Source organism: Hypanus sabinus, chromosome 26 (genome assembly GCF_030144855.1).
Source record: "Hypanus sabinus isolate sHypSab1 chromosome 26, sHypSab1.hap1, whole genome shotgun sequence".
In the NCBI taxonomy this organism is placed as follows: domain Eukaryota; kingdom Metazoa; phylum Chordata; class Chondrichthyes; order Myliobatiformes; family Dasyatidae; genus Hypanus; species Hypanus sabinus.
Window position 1 is genome coordinate 47,446,765 of NC_082731.1, and position 23,619 is coordinate 47,470,383.

The following is a 23,619-nucleotide window of genomic DNA, read 5'->3' on the forward strand; positions in this document are numbered from 1 at the left end:
TCAGCATGTGATGTGGTTTTCTTACAGTGCAAATTTTGGATGAACTTTGTTCAACTACTTTTGGAATTGCAATCACATGTTCCTGAGAATTACAAAAATATTAAAACTATATTCCATCTTGCACAGCAAGCAGGAGGATAGCAAGATGAAGGATTACAAACTTGACTAGACTCTTTAAATTGTTGACTGGGGGAAGAAAGTTAAATGGGTTGAAGCATTTCTTGCCTTTGTTACGCATCACTGAATGTTTTGTTCATTCAAGAACAGTTACACCACCACAGCTAAAGTGAAAAAAAATCTATCATGGAAGTCAAATGTTCTAACTCTCAGATACACCGGAGCTCCTGAGATACCATGCACAACCAGCAGCAGATTAATAAATGCATTAACCAATGCATAAAACCATTAATAAATGGTTTTCCTGAGGTGGTCATCCAATTCCCACTCCATCATGGCTGCTTTATTATCTTTTCCAACCTTGTTCTCCCACCTTCTCCCCATATACTCTAACCTTTGATGCCCTTACTAATCAAGACCTATCAACCTCCGCTTTAAATATACCGAATGACTTGGCATCCACAACCCACTGTGGCAATGAGATTCACTCTCTCTGGCTAAAGAAATTTGTCCTCATCTCTGTTAAATGGATGCCTTGTCTTTCAAGTGCCCTTTGGTCTGAGACTCTCCCCCCCCCCCCCCCCCACTATTGGAAGCATCCTTTCCACATTCACTCTACTTAGGCCTTTCAATAATCAATAGGTTGTAGCGATGTGCTACACACAGCGCTGAAATAATGACACGCAGTCGGTAAGTCGTTTCGAGACTAGTTTATTCAAACTTCCTGGTGCTGGTATTTAAATCCCTAGCGCCCGCCCTCTCTGGGCGGAAATGACATCGGAGGTGCATTACCAAAGTCTCTCCCTGCGCGCTGGCTATTTGTGAGCTGGTTCGCCTGCGCAGAAAGTGGGTCGCCACAAGGTTTCAATGAGATTCCCCCCCATTCTTCTACATTGCTATAATAAACCTTTCAATCTCAGAATCATTTTTGTGAACCTTCTACAGCATCAGCACATCCTGTCTTTTTGATGAGGCCCTAAACAGCTTACAATACTCCAAGTGAGGCCTCAGTAGTGCCTTATAAAGCCTCAGCATTACATCCTCATCATTATATTCTAGTTCTCTTGAAATGAATGCTAATATTGTATTTGCCTTCCTCACCACTGACTCAACCTAAAAGTTAGCCTTTAGGGAACCCTGCATTAGGACTCCCAAGTCCCTTTGCACTTGCAATTTTTGAATTTTTTCTCCATTTAGAAAATTATCTACCCTTTCATTCCTTCTACCAAAGTGCATGACTATACATTTCATGGCACACTGTATTCTAACTGCCACTTCTTTGCCCATTCTCCTAACCTGTCTTAAGTCCTTCTGTAGGCTCCCTGCTTTCTCAACACCACCCACCTTCATACTGTCCACAAACCTGGCCACAAAACAATCAACTCTATCATCCGAATCATTGAAATATAATGTGAAAAGAAGCAGGCCCAATTAGTCACTGGCAACCAACTAGATGAGGTTCTCTTAATTCCCACAACTTGGCCTTCTGCTAGCCAGCCAACCTTTTAACCATGCTAGTACCTTTTCCATAATACATTCGGCTCTAATTTTGTTTAGTGGCCTTCTGAAAATCAGAGTAAACAACATTAACACAGTCTCCTTTGTCTATCTTGTGAGTCATAGAATACTACCATGCAGAAACAGTCCTTTTAGCCCATAAAGTCTGTGCGGAACTACTAACCTCCCTAGTCCCATCAACCTGCACTCAGACCATAGCCCTGTATACCCTCTCATCTGTGTACCATCCGAATTTTTCTTAAATGTTGAAATCAACCCCACATCCACCACTTGTGCTGGCAGGTTGTTCCACACACTTCACCACCCTCTGAGTGAAGAATCTTCCCTTCTTGTTCCCCTTAAACATTTTACCTCTCACCCTTAACCCATGACCTCAAGTTCTAGTCTAACCCAACCTCAGTGGAAAAAGACTGGTTGCATTTACCCTATCCTTAATCTCTCATTAATTTTGTATATCTCCATGAACTCTCCCCTCAATCTTCAGCTACCTTGTTCAGAACCCAGTGGTGTAGTCCATCAGGTCCAGGTGACTTACCAACCTTCAGACCTTTCAGCTTCCCAAGCATCTTCACCTTAATAGTAACAACTACACACTTCTGCCCTAATACACTCAAATCCATTCAGCCTGGATTATCTCTGGAGCAGAGAAATACCACGAGGGATCATCTGATTTAGATATGCATAGTAATAGACACAGATAGAATAGACAGGGAAAGCATTTTCTTCAGCAGAGACCAATAACCAGACTGCCCAGATTGAAAATGTGGGGTAGTTAGAGCAGATCTGAGGAAGAACTTTGCTTCAAATTTTCCGAGGGGGTGAAGGTAGATAGGTAATCTTTTTTTATGCAACACAAACAGAATACTGGAGGAACTCAGCAGGCCAGGCAGCATCTCTGGAAAAAGGGATAGTTGATGGTTCAGGCTGAGACCCTTCATCAGGACTGGGAAAAAGATGGAGTCAGAGTAAGAAAGTAGGGGGAGAGGAGGAAGAACCACAAGGTGATAGGTGGGGGGAGAGGAGGAGGGGAGGTGAGAAGAGCTGGGAAGTTGATTGGTGAGAGAGATACAGGGCTGGTATCTCTTTCCCTTTCCACAGGGATCTCTCACAGACTTCCTCGTTTGTGACTATCCTTTTATATAGATGAACACCATGCCAAAGATGGTTACAGATCAAATGCTGGGAAATGGAATTGAAGTATAATATAGTCACTATAGATATGGACTGAATGGCTGTTTCTGTACTGTACAAGAATAACTTCTGTATTTCTATATCCTATGTCAAACTCACTTGGCTGTTATAGTCTTTGTGTGAATATGGTCTTTTCCACTATGGCACTGGCCTCTTGTCTATCACCATGGATAACATTAGGCAAAGACCATAAGATATAGGAGCAGAACTGGACCATTTTCCTCTCAGCCCCAATCTCCTGCCTTCTCCCCATATCCCTTCATGCCCTGACCAATCAAGAACCTATCAACCTCTGCCTTAAATATACTGTGGCAAAACTGATCATAATACTCTATGTGAGGACTTTATGTGTAATCTCAACATTACATCATTGTTTTTATATTCTAGCCGTCTGGAAATGAATGTTAACATCACATTTGCCTTCCACATTGCAAACTCAACCTGCAGATTAACTGTTAGGGAATCCTGCACAAGGACTGCCAAGACTCTTTGAATCTCAGTTTTTTTTATATTTTATATTTTTTTATATTTATATTTTCTCTCAATTTAGAATGCAGTCAACCCAAGTGCATGACTACACTTCCCAGCACTGTATTCCACCTGCCACTTCTTTGCCTATTCTCCCAATCTCAGTCCTTCTGTAGCCTCTCTACTTCCTAAAAACAAACTGCCCTTCCATCAGTCTTCATACCGTCTCCATACTTTTCAACAAAGCCATCAGTTCCATCATCCAAATCATTGACATACATCGCAAAAAGAATCGTTCCCAACACAGACCACTATGGAACCCTACTAGTCACTGGTAGCCAATCAGAAAAGGCTCCCTTTATTCTCATTTTTTGCCTCCTGCAAATCAGCCACTGCAATAATTATGCTAGAATCTTTCCTGCAATACCATGGGCTCGTACCTTATTAAGCAGCCTCACGTGTGGCATCTCGTTAAAGGCGTTCTGAAAATCCAAGTACATTACACTAACTGATTCTCCTTTGTCTATCCTGCTTGTTATTTCAAAGGTTTCAAAGGTATATTTAATGCCAGAGAAATATATACAATATACTGTACATCCTGAAATGCTCTTTCTTCGCAACCATCCACAAGAACAGTGGAGTGCCCTAAAGAATGAACTACAGTTAAATGTAGAACCCAAAGTCTCCCCCGCTCCCCTCCCTCCCACACATAAGCGGCAGCAAGAAAACAATCCACCTTCCCCCCACCGGCAAAAAAAAAGCATCAGCACCCACCACCGAGTACTCAAGCTTGAGCAAAGCAACAGCAAAGACACAGACTTGCAGTTACTCCAAAGACTTCGCATTTCACCCAGTATTCGACACATCACAGGCTCTCTCTCTCTCCCTAATAAGGGAGTTGTCTCTGGGTTTTCACAGTGAGCGGGAGACATAAACAATTTGCTGGTTTACGATTTTAAAAGACCATTACGCTGCTTTTTTCGAGCTCTGTGCCCAAAGAACTGGGCACACAGCTGTAAATATTCCAACTCCCCTGATGACACACAGGTCTCCTGCCATGACACCAACCTTTGATCCACCCGGCTCCAAAGCCCTGAGTTCCTAGGCCTACAAAGCTGAGTCAGACAGGCCGAGCCCTTGGCACACCAAAGAACAACGGGCAGTTATGAAACCCTGAGAGCAGGTCCCATTCCCGCAAAGAACTGTAGTCAGCGTTTAACTCCAGGTCAGGGTCTTCAAAAGAACCCTGAAAGGGAAAAATAATGAAAATAAAGATGGAAATTCTTCTTCAAAGAATTCCAATAGATTTGTCAGGCAAGACTTTCCCTTGAGGAAACCATGCTGACTATGGCCTATTTTATCATCTGCTTCCTAGTAACCTGAGACTTCATCTTTAATAATTGACACCAACATTTTCCCAACCACTGATGTCAGACTAACTGGCCTATAGTTTCCTTTCTCCTGCTTTTCTCTCTTCTTGAAAGGTGGAGTACCATTTGCGATTTTTCAGTTTTCGGGAACCATTTCAGAATCTAGTGATTCTTGAAAGATCATTACTAATGCCTCCAATATCTCTTCAACTACCTCTTTCAGAACCCTGGGCTGTACACTTCTGGTCCAGGTGTATCTACCTTCAGAATTTTCTGTCTCCCAAGAACCTTCTCTCTAGTAATGGCAACTTCACACACTTCATGACCCCTGACAACCAGCACACAGCTGGTGTCTTCCACAGTGAAGACTGACCCAAAATACTTATTCAGTTTGCCCACCATTTCCTTGACCCCCATTACTACCACTGCAACTTTGTTTTCCAGCAATCCAATATCCACTCTCACTTCTGTTATACAATTTATGTATCTGTAAAAACTTTTGGTATCCTCTTTAATATTGCAACCCTATCAGTGGGGCTCATACACCAACTTGGCTCACTAGCTGACTCTGCTAACGGTCACGTTATTCGGTAGTGAGAAGGCCACCTTTCATAAGCATTACACGAGTAGAGTCGGTAGATTTAGGGTTCAACCAAATAGGAATGTTGAGATGTTTGATTTAAGGAACCTCAATTTGAGTGAATGTTGTGTAAATACTGTCCATACACATGGACAGATTATACACCAGGATAAAATTATAGAAAATATATTTACCATTTTTCAACTTTATCAAACAGTTACCGGATAAAGCAACATAAAAATAAAAGGGCCAATTACAGTTACACCAGTGAAAATGTGCAAATAAACATTAGAACTCGTTTCTGTAGTAACTGGGGGTAGCTTTACTCATGGTGTAGAATTCTCCTCACCAACCACAGGTAGAACCCCTTCGGATGAGATCCTCAAGGCATCTTCCCTGGTGCTCTTTTCTTCAGACCTCCCACCAAAAGACATCAAACCAGACTACTGTCCTTTAGAAAACTCTTCCGGCCCAGCTCTCGAGAATGTCCCATGTTATCCCATTCCTGATTAGCTAACATAACATTCCAAAGTTGGACAACATGATCCCCTCATCTTTAGCCAAATCCAAAACACTCTTAAAAGCAGGACACGCAGCTTTTACAGAAAAATGCTTTAAAAAAAACATCAGCATAGCAATAGAAATCTTAACCAGGGTGTTACACGTTATTGGCCATCTTATTTTCACAATCTAAGTTTACCTTCTTAATGACATATTTTTAAAGTTCCTTTTGTTGGTTTTTGAAAGCTTCCCAATCCTCTAAATTCCCACTAATATTTGCTCTATTATATGCCCTCTCTTTGGCTTTTATGTTAGTTTTGACTTGTTAGCCACAGTTGTGTCATCTTGGCTTTAGAATACTTCTTCCTTTTTAGGAAGTATATATATCCTGTGCCTTCCTAATTGCTTCCAGAAATTCCATCCATTGCTGCTCTGCCATCATTCCTGCCAACTCTCATGCCTCTGTAGTTCCCTTACTCCAATGCAGCGCTGATTCATCTGACTTGAGCGTCTCTCAAATTGTAGGTTGAATTTGATCGTATTATCATCACTTTCCCCTAAGGGTTCTTTTACCTTAAACCCTCTAATCAATTCCAGTTCATTGCACAACACACAATCCAGAATAGCTGACCCCCTATGGGATCAACCATGAGCTGCTCTAAAAAGCTACCTCATAGGCAGTCTAGAAATGGAATCCCCTCATGGAATCCAGCACCAGCCTGATTTTCCCAATCTATCTGCATATTGAAATCCCCCATGACAATTGTAACAATGCCCTTTTGGCATGCATTTTCTGTCTCCCATTGTAATTTGTAGATCACATCCTTTCCACTGTTGGGGGGATTCTATACAACTCCTATAGGGGTCTTTTTACCCTTGCAGTTCCTTAACACCTTCTGACCCTGTGTCACTTCTTTTTAATGATTTTACTTCATTTTTCACCAACAGAGCTACACCACTCCCTCTGCTTTCCCACCTGTCCTTTCAATACAATGTGCATCCTTGGGAATAAAGCTCCCAGCTATAATCTTCTCTCAGACATGATTCAGTGATACATATGAAATCATGCATGACAATCTGTAACTGTGTTGAGTTTACACGTTCATCTACCTTATTCCATATACTGTGTGCGAATTTAACACTTTCAGTTCTGTATTCACTATTTTTGATTTTGTTCACCTTTTACACTGCAACACATCCTGTTGACTTCAATTTTATCCTATCAACAGCTTCTCCTCACTACACATTGCATCTATTTGTAAACCAGCTACCTCATCTTCAGCACTATTATGTTGGTTCCCACCTCTGTACCAAATTAGTTTAAACCCTCCCGAACTCTAGCCAACTTGCCCACAAGGATGTTGGGCCCCCTCTGGTTCAATGCTGCCACATCAAGTTCAGATTATAAACCAAGGAAAATTAATGCTCACCTTGTCTCCACATTGAATGGAAGATCTGGATCTCAAACAGGGAAATTTAAACCAAAACAGTTGTTTCAGAGTCAGGTTTAAGGCCAAATAAGTAAACAATTCATGCTGTCTTCAGTGTTTTCCCTGCAGTCTTCTACTCTCTGCATACTTTGGTTGATCCAGGATACCAGACTCCAGGCTCTCCCTCAAATGTACAGGTCTACTATAGAATCAAAAATAGCTTGGTAATGAGAAGTCACATGGAATAGGGTTTATGTGCAACAAGTGTAAAATAATGGTTGAAAACACTATAAAGTTTGTATTGGAGTGGGATGTGGCGAGATCAAATGCTACAAAATATAGTTGTTAAATATATGGAATAGCCAATTTCACACAATAGATGATTTGTTTAAGATTAATTAAATAACATACTGATGTGCAAGTCAAGATAAAGTATAAAAATCACTGTCAGGAGAATTTGGCTTGTAAAGACCATAAAACATTGGAGCAGAATCAAGCCATACATCCCATTGAGACTGCTCTGCCATTTCATCGTGGCTGACCAATTTTCCTCTTAACATTCTCCTGCCTTCTCCAAGATTCAAAGGTTCCAAAATGTTGTTATTAATTTGAACTCCATTTTGCAGACACCTACACCTTAAGGCATTGGCTCTCAGTAGTATATTAGAAAGTTTCTGATAAGAATAGGCCATTCAGCCTAACAAACCTTGCCAAATTCCTAATCAGTTGAAATAACAATCGAGTTGATTGGAAAATCTCCAAGGTACGACTCTCAATTACACAACTAGGTAGTTTGTTCCATGTGTCTACAACTCACTGCGTAAAGAAATGCTTTCTGATGATAGTCTCCACCTATAGCCCCATGTCCTTGCTGATGGCTTAATTTTGAAGTACCATCTGGCATCCACCTTATACCCTTAATGATTTTGAACACTTCTATTATGTCTCCTCTCATTCTACATCTACTTAGGCTAAAATAATTAATATTTTCAATCTTTCTTCATAGCTCATACCCTGCAGACCTGGAATGAGTCTAGTTGCCCTTCTGTGAACTCTCACAAAATCCGTCACAAAATATGGAGACCAAAATCTTACACAGCACTCAAAGTGTGGCCTCACAAAGGCGTTATACAGCTCAAGGACACCTCTAGACTTGAACTTCAAAGAGTGCACTATACAGCCCAATATTCTATTAAGCTTTCCTAATCGCTTCTGTGCATTGTCTAGATGTGGATAGCGATGACCAAATCCTCTCATAAAGTGCACTTTTTAACTCAAGACCCCCCACCATTGTATATTTATGTCTAATATTGCTGCTTCTTGTATGTAATATTTTATACTTACTTACATTAATTTTCATTTGCCAATTATCTGCCCACTTAGAACACTACAGCACAGTACAGGCCCTTCAGCCCTCCAATGTTGTGCTAACCCATATAATCCTTTAAAAAAAGTACTAAACCCACACTATCCCATAACCCTCCATTTTTTCATCCATTTGCCTGTCCAAGAGGCTCTTAAATACCCCTAATGTTTTAGCCTCCACCACCATCCCTGGCAAGTCATTCCAGGCACTCACAACCCTCTGTGTAAAAAAAACTTACCCCTGATGTCTCCCCTAAACCTCCCTCCCTTAATTTTGTACATATGCCCTCTGGTGTTTGCTATTGGTGCCCTGGGAAACAGGTACTGACTAACCACCCTATCTATGCCTCTCAAGTCCCAACTCTGCTAACCTTGTTTCATATGACTTGTTCTCCAATCCAGGCAGCATCCTAGTAAATCTCCTCTGCACCCTCTACATAGCTTCCACATCCTTCCTATAATGAGGTGACCAGAATTGAACACAATACTCTAAGTGCAATACCTCTGGCTTTTGTTTGGATCTAACTATATTGATTCTGCTGCCTGAATGTTATCAACTATACCCCTAATTTTGTGTTACCTGCAAATTTAATTAGTTTGCCATGTGTTTATCCAATTCATTAATATAAATTAGAAACAGCAGCAGTCCCAAAGCTGACCCCTGTGGAACCCCACTTTTAACATCTTCTAGGTGTGAAACGATCCTCTCACTGTAACTCATTGTTTCCTGTTTTTGAGCCAATTCTGCACTCATTTGCACACCTTACCCCCAATCCCTTCCTCCTGTGATTTGATTATTGACCTCTGTTGGGGTACCTTGTCAAAAGCCTACCTAAAAGTCCAAGTAAATGACTCTATTGCTATCATAAATGTTAGTTGCCTTATAGAACTCCAGCATATTAGTAAAATATGATTTTCCCTTTCTGAACCCCTGCTAATCTGCCTGCCTTTATCAGCTTCCATAATTGCAGAACTTAGTAAGATTTGATGTGTAAAGGGGAATTTTGTCTTGAATAATTAGGATTGAATTGCTTATTTACCTTTCACCTTTTGCAGTTTAGAAGTGTGAAAGAGAGCTTAATTGAAACTGAGAAGTCTTTACAGGATTTAATTTTCTTTATAGAGGTATTTAGGAAACATCATTTAAAAAGAATTGTGACAGGATTTTACAACCATGAACATACTCTGCGCAAAGGGCTGAACTCATCCACTCTTATCTCATATTCATGAACAGCAGAAACTTTGACATTCACAATATCACATGTAAATTAAAATTCTTGATTTCACCTTCAAATGCTCACAATGTTTATTTAAGGTAAGAGATTCAAGAACAAAATCCACACAAAGACATACATACAAAAAACACTAAAAATAATGCAACTTTAAAACAAGGCATGCTTATTGTAATACATTATTGCATTATAAAATTCTAACTTCATACAAGTATGTACAGCACACAAAAATAAGTATCCATATGGATCATACATGTTTTTAAAAAAACTAATACAGTTTTAAGACAAAAGCCCATCAGATATCCTGATTAAGACAAACAGTACTTTTTGCCCCAGAAGGGGTTTTGGCCTGGGGAATTATTCCACAATTTTTAATGGTTTTCACATATTTAGTCTCTTTAAAATTTCAAACCTGCTTTAAAAATACCTGCATGAAAATATTTATTTTTTGTAAAGAAACAACAATGGAAGAAACAGCTACAATTCCTTGGGCTAGGAAATCAAAGAAAACCTTTTAAAAATCCCTCTTCACGAGAACTTTTAAATGCACAAAGCCTTGAATAATCAGATGGCCTCCATGCAGATTAATGTTAATGTATCAAAATGCTGCTACTGCAAACAGATGATATAGGAACAGAATAGGAATGTGAAGGCGGGGATCTAATTATCTGGTCATCTATATTCACTCTTTTATTCAATTTAAGTTACTCCTATAATTCACGCTATTTATAAAAATGCTGTGAATTATAGACATTTCTTGTAGTTTGAGATTCCCTCCCACGCTCCCTGCCCCCAGCTCTGACCAATGATAAAGCAAGTCCCATCTTTCTGATACTATTCAGCAGATTTGTGATTGCTTCCCAAATGAATACTGTGTTATAGATTTCTATGAAAGATGCAAATTTTCCAAAATAAAAACACCTGAAAATAATAAATAGCTTTCTCATTTAGAACTTTTAAAAATAAAGCTACTAAGTCATTTTTGGAAGCACTGTTTTCCAAAGGCAAGTGCAAGTTTTAATCTTTTGAGTGTAAAATGGCAAGGATTGTGGGGAAGGAGGCAGAATCATAAATTGCTTAAAAAACATTTTCTGCTTGTCAATTTTATACACAAACTTGTGTCACTGAAGGATTAGAATTAGCAGTTGATTCTTAATAGCACAAGAAAATCTGGAAATACTTTTCCACTTAAAAGTACAACTACAAAGTGAGTTGTTGAGGAATTATGGTCCTTTTATTAAAGTCCTGTAAAGACACCAAGAACCCAGGCACTTAACTTCCTTCTGTGGTTTCAGGGGAGTCTTATTTCGGTAAATGTAGTTTCTGTTCTATCATTTTTATCAACAGTTCTGAATAATGCTCAAGCAGCGCTCCCGTCTTGCCATTTTCCAGACATTCTGAAGGGGAAAGTGACACGCCCATTACAGCATCTGAAGCTGGCAAACATGCCACAGAGTTCAAATGATTCCTCGCAGAGGAAAATGCATTACACAAGATAGTTATCATCTGGGACTTCACTTCTGGTGCAGCTTCACTGGATGTCACCTGTAAAATTGGATCGGGACAATATCTTTAAAAACATACATTTCCCTCTCAGTTTCTTAGGCAACAGCTGTTACCAATAGCCAGTTATCTTACACGAGTTAGATGCCTCACATAGGCTGAGAAGAAAAGCTCATCTACACTTGGTTTTCAAACAACAATCATGCATTATGTACCAGCAGTAAGCAGCAAGAAACAGTTGACAAATTAAAAAAATAGTGGAATTCTAGACCACAGTTATTTGGTGACAGTGAGACTAACAGTGGTGAACCCACAACTAAACAATCATAGAAACACAGAAAACCTACAGCACAATACAGGCCCACGAAGTTCTGCAGAACACATCCCTACCTTAGAAATTACTAGGCTTACCCATAGCCCTCTATTTTACTAAGCTCCCTGTACCTATCTAAAAGCCTCTTAAAAGACCCTATCGTATCCACCTCCACCACCGTTGCCGGCAGCCCATTCCACACACTCATCACTCTGAGTAAAAAAAAAACTTACCCCTAACATCTCCTCTGTACCTACTCCCCAGCACCTGAAACCTGTGTCCTCTTGTGGCAACCATTTCAGCCCTGGGAAGAAGTTCCTGACTATCCACATGATCAATGCCTCTCATCATTTTATACACCTCTATCAGGTCACCTCTCATCTTCCTCCCCTCCAAGGAGTAAAAGCTGAGTTCACTCAACCTATTCTCATAAGGCATGCTCCCCAATCCAGTCAACATCCTTGTAAATCTCCTCTGCACCCTTACTATGGTTTCCTGTAGTGAGGCGACCAGAACTGAGCACAGTACTTCAAGTGGGGTCTGATCAGGGCCCTATATAGCTGCAACATTACCTCTTGCCTCCTAAGTTCAATTCCACGATTGATGAAGGCCAATATACCATATGCCTTCTTAACCAGAGTCAACCTGTGCAGTTGCTTTGAGCATCCTATGGACTCTGACCCCAAGAGCCCTCTGATCCTCCACACTGCCAAGAGTCTTACCATTAATACTATATTCTCCCATCATATTTGACCTACCAAAATGAACCACCTCACACTTATCTGGGTTGAACTCCATCTGCCACTTCTCCGCCCAGTTTTGCATCCAACCAATGTCCTGCTGTAAAGTCTGACAGCCCTCCACACTATCCACAACACCTCCAACCTTCGTGTCATCAGCAAACTTACTAACCATCCAGGTCATACTTCCTCATCCAGGTCATTTATAAAGATCACAAAGAGTAAGGGTCCCAAAACAGATCCCTGAGGTAATCCACTGGTGACCGACCTCTATGCAGAATATGACCCGTCTACAACAACTCTTTGTCTTCTGTGGGCAAGCCAGTTCTGGATCCACAAAGCAATACCCCCTGGGATCCCATGCCTCCTTACTTTCTCAATAAGCCTTGCATGGGGCATCTTATCAAATGCCTTGCTGAAATTCATATACACTACCATATAACAATTACAGCATGGAAACAGGCCATCTCGGCCCTTCTAGTCTGTGCTGAACACTTACTCTCACATAGTCCCACCGACCTGCACTCAGCCCATAACCCTCCATTCCTTTCCTGTCCATACATCTACATCTACTGCTCTTCCTTCATCAATGTGTTGAAGATGTGATCAATGTCACATCCTCAAAAAATTCAATCAGGCTTGTAAAGCACAACCTGCCCTTTACAGAGCCATGCTGACTACTCCTAATCATACTATACCTCTCCAATGTTCTTAAATCCTGCCTCTCAGGACCTTCTCCATCAACTTGGACAGGAACATGGATGAGAGGGGTATGGAGGGATATGGTCCAGGTGCAGGTCAGTGGGACTAGGCAGAAAAATGGTTCAGCATAGCCAAGAAGGGCCAAAAGGCCTGTTTCTGTGCTGTAATGTTCTATGGTTCTAACTTACCAACCACTGAGGTAAGACTCACTGGTCTATAATATCCTGGCCATCTCTACTCCCTTTCTTGAAAAAAGGAACAACATCCACAACCCTCCAATCCTTGGGAACCTCTCCGGTCCCCACTGATGATGCAAAGATCATCGCTAGAGGCTCAGCAATCTCCTCCCTCGCCTCCCACAGTAGCCTGGGGTACATTTCGTCTGGTCCCGGCAACTTAGCCAACTTGAAACTTTCCAAAAGCTCCAGCATATCCTCTTTCTTAACAACTACATGCTCAAGCTTTTCAGTCTGCTGCAGGTCATCACTACAATCACTAAGATCCTTTTCCATAGCGAATACTAAAGTATTCATTAAGTATCTCTGCTATTTCCTCTGGTTCCATGCACACTTTCCCACTGTCACATTTTATAGGTCCTATTCTTTCACCACTTATTCTCTTGCTCTTCACATACTTGTAGAATGCCGTGGGGTTTTCCTTAATTCTGCCGGCCAAGGCCTTCTCATGGCCTCTTCTGGCTCTCCTAATTTCCTTGTTAAGCTCCTTCCTGTTAGCCTTATAATCTTCTAGATCTCTAACATTACCTAGCTCTCTGAACCTTTTGTAAGCTTTTCTTTTCTTCTTGACTAGATTTATTACAGCCAATTCCTGTACCCTACCATAACTTCCGTGTCTCCTTGGAACGTACCTATGCAGAGATCTACACAAATATCCCTTGAATATTTGCCACATTTTTTCCATACGTTTCCCTGAGAACATCTGTTTCCAATTTAAGCCTACAATTTCCTGCCTGATAGCCTCATAATTCCCCTTACTCCAATTAAACACTTTTCTAACTTGTCTGTTCCTATCTCTCTCCAATGCTATTGTAAAGGAGATAGAATTATGATCACTATCTCCAAAATGTTCTCCCACTGAGAGATCTGACACCCAAACAGGTTCACTTCCCAATACCAAATCAATTACAGCCTCTTCTCTTGTAGGCTTATCTACATACTGGAATTTAGAAAATATGTAGGTTACATACTTATCTAATCACTGGTTAAGTGAGGCAAAGCAGCAGCAAAGATGTGAACCATATACAAATTAGAGGAAGAGGTGCTTGCTCTTTTGAGGAAAATCAGGGTGGACAAATTCCCAGGGCCTGACAAGGTGCTCCCTCAGACCCTGTGGGAGGCAAGTGCAGAAATTGCAGGGGCCCTAGATGGATATTTAAATCATCCTGAGTGACAAGATACATACCATAGGATTGGAAGATAGCCACATTGTTCTGGTGTTTAAGAAAGGCTCAAAGAATAAACCAGGAAATTATAAGCCAGTGACCCTGACTTGGGTAGTGGGAAAGTTATTGGAAGGTTTACGAAGAGACCGGATATACGAGTATTTGGATAGACAGGGGCTGATTAGGGATAGTCAGACCTGATAGTAGATCAGGTCTAACCAATCTTACAGAATTTCAAGGACGCTACCAGGAAAACTGATGAAGGGAAGGCCGTGGATGTTGTCCACATGAATTTTAGCAAGGCATTTGAGAAGGTCCCACATGGAGGGCTGGTCAAGAAGGTTCTGTCACTTTCATTCAGGGTGAGGTAGTAAATTGGATTAGACTTTGGTTTTGTGGGAGAAGCCAAAGAATGGTAGTAGATGGTTGCCTCTCTGACTGGAGTACCACAGGGAGTGGGGCAAGGTGCCTTGTTGTTTGTCATCTATATCAACAATCTGTATGATAATGTGGTTAACTGGTTCAGCAGCTTTGCGGAGGACAACATGACTGGAGGTATAACGGACAGAGAGGAAGACTATCAAAGCTTGCAGTGAGATTGGGACCTGCTGAGAAAAAAAAAAGGCAGATGGAATTTAATGCAGACAAGTGTGAGCTGTCGCACTTTGGAAGGATCAACCAAGGTAGGTCTTACTCAGTGAGTGGTAGGGTATTGAGGAGTGCGGTAGAAGAAAGGGGTCTGGGAGTACAGGTCCATAATTCATTGAAAGTGATATCACAGATAGATAGGGTCGTAAAAAAAAAAGCTTTTGGCACACTGGCCTTCATAAATCAATACAGGAATTGGGATGCTATGTTGAAATTGTATATGTTGGTGAGGCCTAACTTGGAGTAGTATGTGCAGTTTTTCTCACCTGTTTACAAGAAAGATGTAAATATGATCAAAAGAGTACAGTGAAAATTTACAAGGAAGTTGTCAGAATTGGAGGACCATTGATATTACGAAACATTGGATAGGTTATAACTTTATACCCTAAAAACAACAGACAATAGGTGCAGAAGTAGACCATTCGGCTCTTCGAGCCTGCACCACTATTCTGAGATCATGGCTGATCATCTACTATCAATACCCGGTTCCTGTCTTGTCCCCATATCCCTTGATTCCCCTATCCATAAGATACCTATCTAGCTCCTTCTTGAAAGCATCCAGAAAATTGGCCTCCACTGCCTTCCAAGGTAGTGCATTCCAGACCCCCACAACTCTCCGGGAGAAGAAGTTTTTCCTTAACTCTGTCCTAAATGACCTACCCCTTATTCTCAAACCATGCCCTCTGGTACTGGACTCTCCCAGCGTCTGGAACATATTTCCTGCCTCTATCTTGTCCAATCCTTTAATAATCTTATATGTTGCAATCAGATCCCCTCTCAATCTCCTTAATTCCAGCGTGTACAAGCCCAGTCTCTCTAACCTCTCTGCGTAAGACAGTCCGGACATCCCAGGAAGATTATAGAAGATAAGAAGATTATAGAACATAGAAGATTAAGGGGAGATTTGATAGAGGTATACAAAATTTTGAAGGGTATAAAAAGAGTAAATGCAAGCAGGCTTTTTTCACTAAGGTTGTGTGGGATTACAACCATAAGTCATGGGTTAAAGATGAAAGGTAAGTTTAAGGGGAATATGAGGGGACATCTCTTCACTCAGAGAGTCTTGAGTGTGTGGAATGAGCTGCCAGTACAAGTGGTGCATGCAAGCTCAATTTCTACATTTAAGAGGTTTAGAAAGGTTCACGGATAGTAGAGGTAAAACTAGGCAGTTTAAATGGATCTGACTAAATGGACCAAAGGGCCTGTTTCTGTGCTGAAGTTCTCTATGACTCCAAGACCTTGTAAAGCACCAAGTACATCTCCATGTTATATTGTTCACAGCTTCTGATCAATGCTCAACTGTTACATTTCCAGTGGGCTTCTTTGAGATGCATTTTAAGTTTATCACCTTGTTCATCACGCCTTGGTTGACATTATGGAATAAATATATTTAGAGAAGCTCATGCACTAGCAGACCAATCCTTCTAAAGGACAACTAAAGTATATCCTACAAATATGATGCAAATAGAATTCCCATTTACGGCAAATAAGTGATGAATTATAATGTTATAAAAGCTCATCCACAAACCTTGCTATACAGGTGCAAAGCCTTCTCCAAAGTGTTCTGAAGTTCTGTTACAACGTATTCACAACTCTGAATACTAACTGCAAAATCTGCAAAAAAAATATTAACAGCAAATTTAGAAAAATAAATTCCTAACAGTGATGCACTGCATTATGTTAAGTAATTTACTAGATCAAAAGAACACAGCAGATACTGCAAAGCCAAACATGCTGTGAACACTTGGGTCATGCAGCAGCAAGACAATTTCTATAGTTTCCACATCCTTCCTGTAGTGAGGCGACCAGAACTGAGCACAGTACTCCAAATGGAGTCTGACCAGAGTCCTATGCAACTGTAACATTACCTCTTGGCTCTTAAACTTAATCCCATGGTTGATGAAGGCCATTGCATCATATGCCTTCTAAACCATAGAATCAACCCGTGCAGCAGCTTTGAGTGTCCTATGGACTCAGACCCCAAGATTCCTTTGAACCTCCACACTGCCAAGAGTCTTACTATTAATACTACAAGTCTTACCATTAATACTATACTCATGCAAACATTATTCAGGATGATAGAGGGTCAGAGGGTCATAGAGCACTCTAAATTTACACCATCTTAATCATCTTCCCAACAATTCCCTTTATTTTCTACCACTCACCCACACACTGACAGTAATTTACAGCAGCCCATTTACCTGCCAACTTATTTATTTGGTGACAGAGTGAATCTGCAAACTTCACAGAAGCAGTATCCTAAGCCAGGATGAATGCAGGTCACGAGATCTGTGAAGTAGCAATTCTACTGGCTGTGACACTGTGCAGTCAGTGACCCTCTGTTGAGATAGGCAAGTATGATTATACATGCTTATTGAAATGACCAATGACCCTCTGGCTCTGTAAGTCGTCCCTCTTGGGATTGCAAATATCGAGTTTAATTAAAGTCAGTGCTTATTCCTGGCAGTGAATCTTATGCTGTTATTAGCCAAGGTTAATTTCCATTTGTCAAAACAATAGCAAGGATTTCAACTTGAAAGCATTGCAACAAGAACTTTACAATTATTAACACTTTCCTCAAGTCTTTCAGGAATACAAGAATCTGAAAACTCATTGCATCAATAAGGTTGAAGTGCCTGAACATTCATTTATCTAAATACTGGGATGATTAAAAGCTGTAAGACCTGGTCAGACCCCACATGGAGTACTGCGCTCAGCTCTGGTCGCCTCACTACAGGAAGGATGAGGAAACTATAGAAAGGGTGCAGAGGAGATTTACAAGGATGTTGCCTGGATTGGGGAGCATGCCATACAAGAATAGGTTGAGTGAACTCGGCCTTTTCTCCTTGGAGCGACAGAGGATGAGAGGTGACCTGATAGAGGTGTACAAGATGATGAGAGGCATTGATCGTCTGGATAGTCAGAGGCTTCTTCCCAGGGCTGAAACTGCTAACACAAGAGGGCACAGTTTTAAGGTACTTGGAAGTAGGTACAGAGGAGATGTCAGGAAATCACATGGAATGAGTTGCCAGTAACAGTGGTGGAGGCAGATACAGTAGGGTCTAGGTAGGTACATGGAGCTTAGAAAAAAAAGAGGGCTATGGGTAACTCTAGGTAATTTCTAAAGTTAAGTACATGTTCGGCTCAGCATTGTGAACTGAAGGGCCTGTATTGCACTGCAGGTTTTCTATGTTTCTGTTTTTTTTTTCATTAATTTTCAGTGTATTACTGTGAGGACCAGCATTAATTATCAATCTTTAACTGTCCCCTGAACCACATGGCTTGATGAACCGCTTCAGAAGCCACATTGGTGATTAGAAATCATGTTTAAGACAGATTTCCTTCTGTAACATTGTGATAGTTTTATGACCAACATTATTGAGACAAGCATTTTACTTAGACAAGTAAAATAAAAATTTGAATTTCCCAGCTACCTTTAAGTGCAATTTTAACTGTTGTATCTGGACTCTGCGACTCAAATGTCCAGAAGCATTCATTAATCTAACCATTATACTGCCACAGCTAAAGTATGAGGAAACAGCCTTAATTTAAATATTTATTAATGTTTTACACATGAACATTTTAACTACACAGGTAGTGGAAGTTCCTGTTAGCTGCTGGACAAAAAGCATTAAAGTTCAAGCATACGAAATAGCAGGCTAACACAACTTTGGAGAGGATATTAAATATAATGAAATTAGTAAAGAGTAAGCACAATTTTCTCTAAAAATAACAATCTTTAGGAAAATTTTCTGGAAGTTATGCAAATAAGCACTAAAAATTATACCTGCTTTACTTGTAGGCTGCTCTTCAACTTCCTGGCTTTCCTCAGGTGACTTGGGGATCATGAAACTGTTTCCTTCTGAGACAGTCATGAAATTACTACTCATTCTATCCTCATTGGAACTGACATAGTTTTGCTGTGGTATAGTGGTGAACGAGTCCAAAGATGGATATTCATCTAAAGTGTGCTCTACTACATCTTCTGAAGTGTTACACTTTTCTGAATGTTCTCTCTCCCTTTTTACGACTTCCACTGAATTCACATTTGGTTTGTGTCCATTTTCCTCGTGGTCACAGATAGCTATATCCTTTTTCACTAAACACGTTGGTTGCATGCATGTAACTGCAGAGGATGATAGCCGTGTGGAATCTTGACCAGCTCGTAGCTTTTGTTTAACCTTTGAAATTGCAACACTATTAACTAATGGAGGAGGCATCAACAGTCTATCTGAATGAATTTTAGAAAGATTCAGGGTTAAATTGGCTCGGGCTTGATGGTTCCCATAAATTTGTGAAGATTGATTTGGCAACATCTTTTCTTTAGAATCTTCAGCTGAACAGACTTCACTTGGAATGGATCCCGTCACTGCCTCTGTTAAGTCTGCAGTAGATGATGCTTTGGAATTGGGTAAACTCACCGATTGTCCTAAGGTTTTCAGATTCAGGTTCTCCCCCAATGATGCACTACGAGATATCTTGGCTCTGAAGCTGGCGGTTGGATCCATGTATGACCTGGCTCTGCCCGATTTGTTTTTCGATGTAACTGAATCAGCAAATGTCATTTTGCCAGTAAGTGACGGTCTCACTGCTGTCTCCTCATTCACTTGCATATCATTATTGCTCGATTGAGAAGCTGACATGAATGAAGATGACAACGAATTATCACCTTCTGATTCAAAGCAAAATAAGAAATATTTAATATAGTGTACTTGCCTTAAAAGCAAAAAGTATGAACTGACAATTTTACTATTGGAAACAATGATCTGTAGAGACATGTCCAATTGAAAGTAAGTCAACCCAGGTGAAATCTTACCCATTTGTACCAGGTCCTTGACAGAGGCTGATCTTCTGCCCATTTGACTGCCTTCATTCTTTCTTTGTTCTTTCACCCCAGGCAATACAGGAGGAATGCCAGCACTTGTAAACACCAACCGTGCTTCCTGTTCATTTCCACTTGTCACTTTCTCAACTCCATTTCCCTTTACAACTTCATGAATTTCTATCCCACTGAAGGATGACCGAAACTGTGACCCATTAGCTTGCGAAGTTTCCTCTTCAGGATTTAACTGTGTAGACTTGAGAGATGCCTAGTGAGAAAATCATTAATATTTTTTTCCCCAAATACAGCTTCCATTCAATCTCATTATTAATAAATTGGGTACAGAAGAAATGCTTTCCATAACCTACAGCTACCTTTTCCCCCCCTAATCTCAACATTAAGTGGTGTGCTAAGTGCTATTAACATATTATTAGACTGCAGCCAATCATTGAGCAGGAGCATGAGAAAGAGCAGCAATTTCACTTAGATCTGTGGCTGAAGATTAAAAATGGCAGTGCTTTGTGGCAGTTTTTGGAGTTGGACTGTGCCCCATCAGTGAAGGGATTCATTAGAAAGGGCATAAAAAAATAAGACGGGGCAAGTGGAGCTGTTATTATGAGTGGGGAAAGTGCTGGCATGGCTTTGGCTCATCAGGCTTGCGCAAGGTAAGTAAAGGGGAGGTTTCTTCTTCTTTACTCTACATTCCTCGCCTGTTAGGGCACAGTACCTGCAATGAGAACTACTCTAGGGGCTGTTCTGTGCGTGAAGTGTGGGAATTCTGTGAGACCTTCAGTCTCCTGTGTAAACACATCTGCACCAGCTGCAGCTCCTCAGAACATGCTGAGGAACGGGTGCTGCAGGATTGGTTTCAGGGTACTTGGAGACACATGATAAAACAAGCCATGATCAGTAGCGTTTCCCCGAGGGAAAACCTTGCCTGACAAATCCGTTGGAATTCTTTGAAGAAATAACAAGCAGGATAGACAAAGGAAAATCGGTTGATGTTGTGTACTTTGATTTTCAAAAGGCTTTGACAGCTGCCATAAATGAGGTTGCTTAACAAGCTACAGGCCCATGGTATTACAGGAAAGACACTAGAATCGATACTGGCATTGGTTGATTGGCAGGATGCAAAGCGTGGGAATAAAGGGAGCCTTTTCTGGTTGGCTGCCAGTGACTAGTGGTGTTCCACAAGGGTCTGTGCTGGGCCCACTTTTTATGTTACATGTCAATGATTTTGATGAAGGAATTATTGGCTTTGTGGCCAGGTTTGCTGACAATACAAAGATAGGCTGAAGGACAGGTAGTGTTGTGAAAGTAGAGAGGCTACTGCAGGACTTAGATTAGAAGACTGGGCAAAGAAGTGGCAGATGGAATACAGTATCAGGAAGTGTACGATAATGCACTTTGGTAGAAGAAATAAAAGCATAGACATTTTCTAAATGGAGATAAAATTCATCAATCTGAGGTGCAAAGGGACTTGGGTGTCCTTATGCAGGTTTCCCTAAAAGTTAATTTGCAGATTGAGTATGTGGTGAGGAAGGTAAACTCAATGTTAGTATTATTTTCAAGAGGACTAGAATATAAAAGCAAGGATGTAATGTTGAGACTTCATAAAGCACTGGTGAGAACTCATTTGGAATATTGTGTGCAGTTGTGGGCCCCTTATTCAAGAAAGGATGTGCTGACATTGGAAAGGGTTAAAAGATGGATTACAAAAATAATTACGGGATTGAAAAGCCTGTCAAATGGAGAACATTTGATGGCTCTGGGCCTGTACTCACTGGAACTCCGAAAAATAAAGGAAATCTCATTGAAACGTACTGAATGTTAAAAGGCCTCGAAAAAGCGGATATGGTGAGAGTGTTTAAGACCAGGGGATACAGCCTCAGAATAGAGGGACGTGCATTTATAATGGAGATGAGGAGGAATATCTTTAGGCAGAAAATGAGGAATCTGTCTGTGGAATTGTTGTCACAGGCAGCTGTGAAGGTCAAGTCACTGGGTACAATCAAGGCAGAGTTTGACATATTTGAAGAGTCAGGGCATGAAGGGTTACTGGGAGGAGGCAGGAAGTCGGGGCTGAGGGGGAAATGGATCTGCCAGGATAATATGGCGGAACAGACGTAATGTACCAAATGGCCCAATTCTGCTCCTATAACTTATATTTTATCCTGAAAAAGAGGTGGAGAAACAGGTTTGATTGCAGAAATGCAAAATTAAAGATTTAGAAATGCACAGTAATATCTGATCAGAGAAGGGTTTTCAACAGCAACTTCTCATCAGATACTGATAGAAACTCTTATTACCATTATATGTTGTTCAATGCAAATGAATTTCTAAAGAGAAAGGAGCATGCAGTTACAATGCAGTCCTGGGTAAAGTTTCAATAACTGCATTCATATGCACTTCTAAACTGTTAAAAAAGACACTGAATCTTTTCTAATATATCTTTTTAAATATCTGGTGGGAAGTCTAATTAATGATTTGGATTTGATTGTTCAAGACTTCTTACTTTTCTAAAAGCAATAAGCAATTCATTTCTAAAGATGAATTGGCTTCACTTGGGTCCAGTGATGAATCCAAGAATTTAGATACAATTCGAATCCAGTGAGTCTTCAATGATCTTCCAATTGTTAACAACTACTCAAAATATGGTTTAATAGAAATTATGTTTAATTATTCTTGACGGAACACCAGTGAGAGCAAATGAGAATTTATTGTTACAAACACAGCACAACTCCACCACGGACAGTCCCAAGCCCTGCCATGAAAGGAGCGGCATAGGGTATGGAGCTGGCAACACCACCACATAAAAAAAAGTTCCTGAAATGCCATCAGAAACTTCAAAAACCTCATTCCTGGGAAAGGAAGGATCTTCAAAGATGGCCTGCATCTAGGGACAAGACAAAAGACTGGCCCAGGACAGAGGACAAAGGAAAGCTGCTATTGGCAGCCTATGTCCCAGTAAACACAATGGGCTTAGGAAGAAGAAGAAATATAGTGGAGAGACTGAAGTGTGTTTGGTAGCCTTCTAGCAAATGATAAACAAATATTATCTTAATAATATTTCCAATATAACTCAAATAGGCCATCTCCTCATACAGCATAGTAAAGGTAGCAGCACAAAAGATCTGATGATTATGTTATTCTAACATGAGAGAAATGATACATCCTTGGATTAGGAAAAGCCTCCGAAAGCCATCCAATAGACCCTTGAGTATATTGACTGGCTGCATCACAGGCTGGTATGGAAACACCAATGCCCTTGAATCCTTGAATGGAAAATCCTGCAAAATGTAGTGGATACGGCCCAGCCCATCACATGTAAAGCCCTCCCCAAAACTGAACACATCTACATGGAGTGCTGTCGCAGGAAAGCAGCATCATCCAGGTCATGCCTTATTCTCATTTCTCCCATCAAGGAGGAGGAACAGACACACACTCAATGATTCAGTAACAGCTTCTTCCCTTCTGCCATCTGATATCTGAATGGATAATGAACCCATGAATACTACCTCACTACTTTTTTTAAATTTCCTATTTCTTGCACTATTTATTTAACTATACACATTTACTGTAATTGTTTTCTTTATCTATCATGTATTGTATTGTACTGCTGTTGCAAGTTAATAAATTTCATGACATAGGTAGGTAATATTAAACCTGATTCTGGTAAGTACTTCGATAATAAATTTACTTTGAACTTTGGTGAAA

The 23,619-nt window shown here is 40.6% G+C and overlaps 1 protein-coding gene across 3 annotated transcripts in view; it reads right to left on the minus strand.

Annotated features, from left to right (window-relative positions):
* Positions 1-9,832: 9,832 nt before the first annotated feature.
* LOC132381542 (mitogen-activated protein kinase-binding protein 1-like) overlaps positions 9,833-23,619 on the minus strand; it is a 146,502-nt gene continuing 132,715 nt past the window's right edge. The window contains exons 28-31 of one of the 3 annotated variants that reach the window (XM_059951038.1): positions 19,897-20,170; positions 18,868-19,716; positions 16,609-16,694; positions 9,833-11,317 (exon numbers count right to left, since the gene is read on the minus strand). In XM_059951038.1, coding sequence (XP_059807021.1) covers positions 11,075-11,317; positions 16,609-16,694; positions 18,868-19,716; positions 19,897-20,170 — 1,452 coding nt within the window. In that variant the 3' untranslated portion in view covers positions 9,833-11,074. Of the gene's footprint in view, positions 11,318-16,608; positions 16,695-18,867; positions 19,753-19,896; positions 20,171-23,619 lie in introns of all 3 variants that reach the window. The other 2 variants (XM_059951037.1, XM_059951039.1) reach the window with 2 other exon arrangements.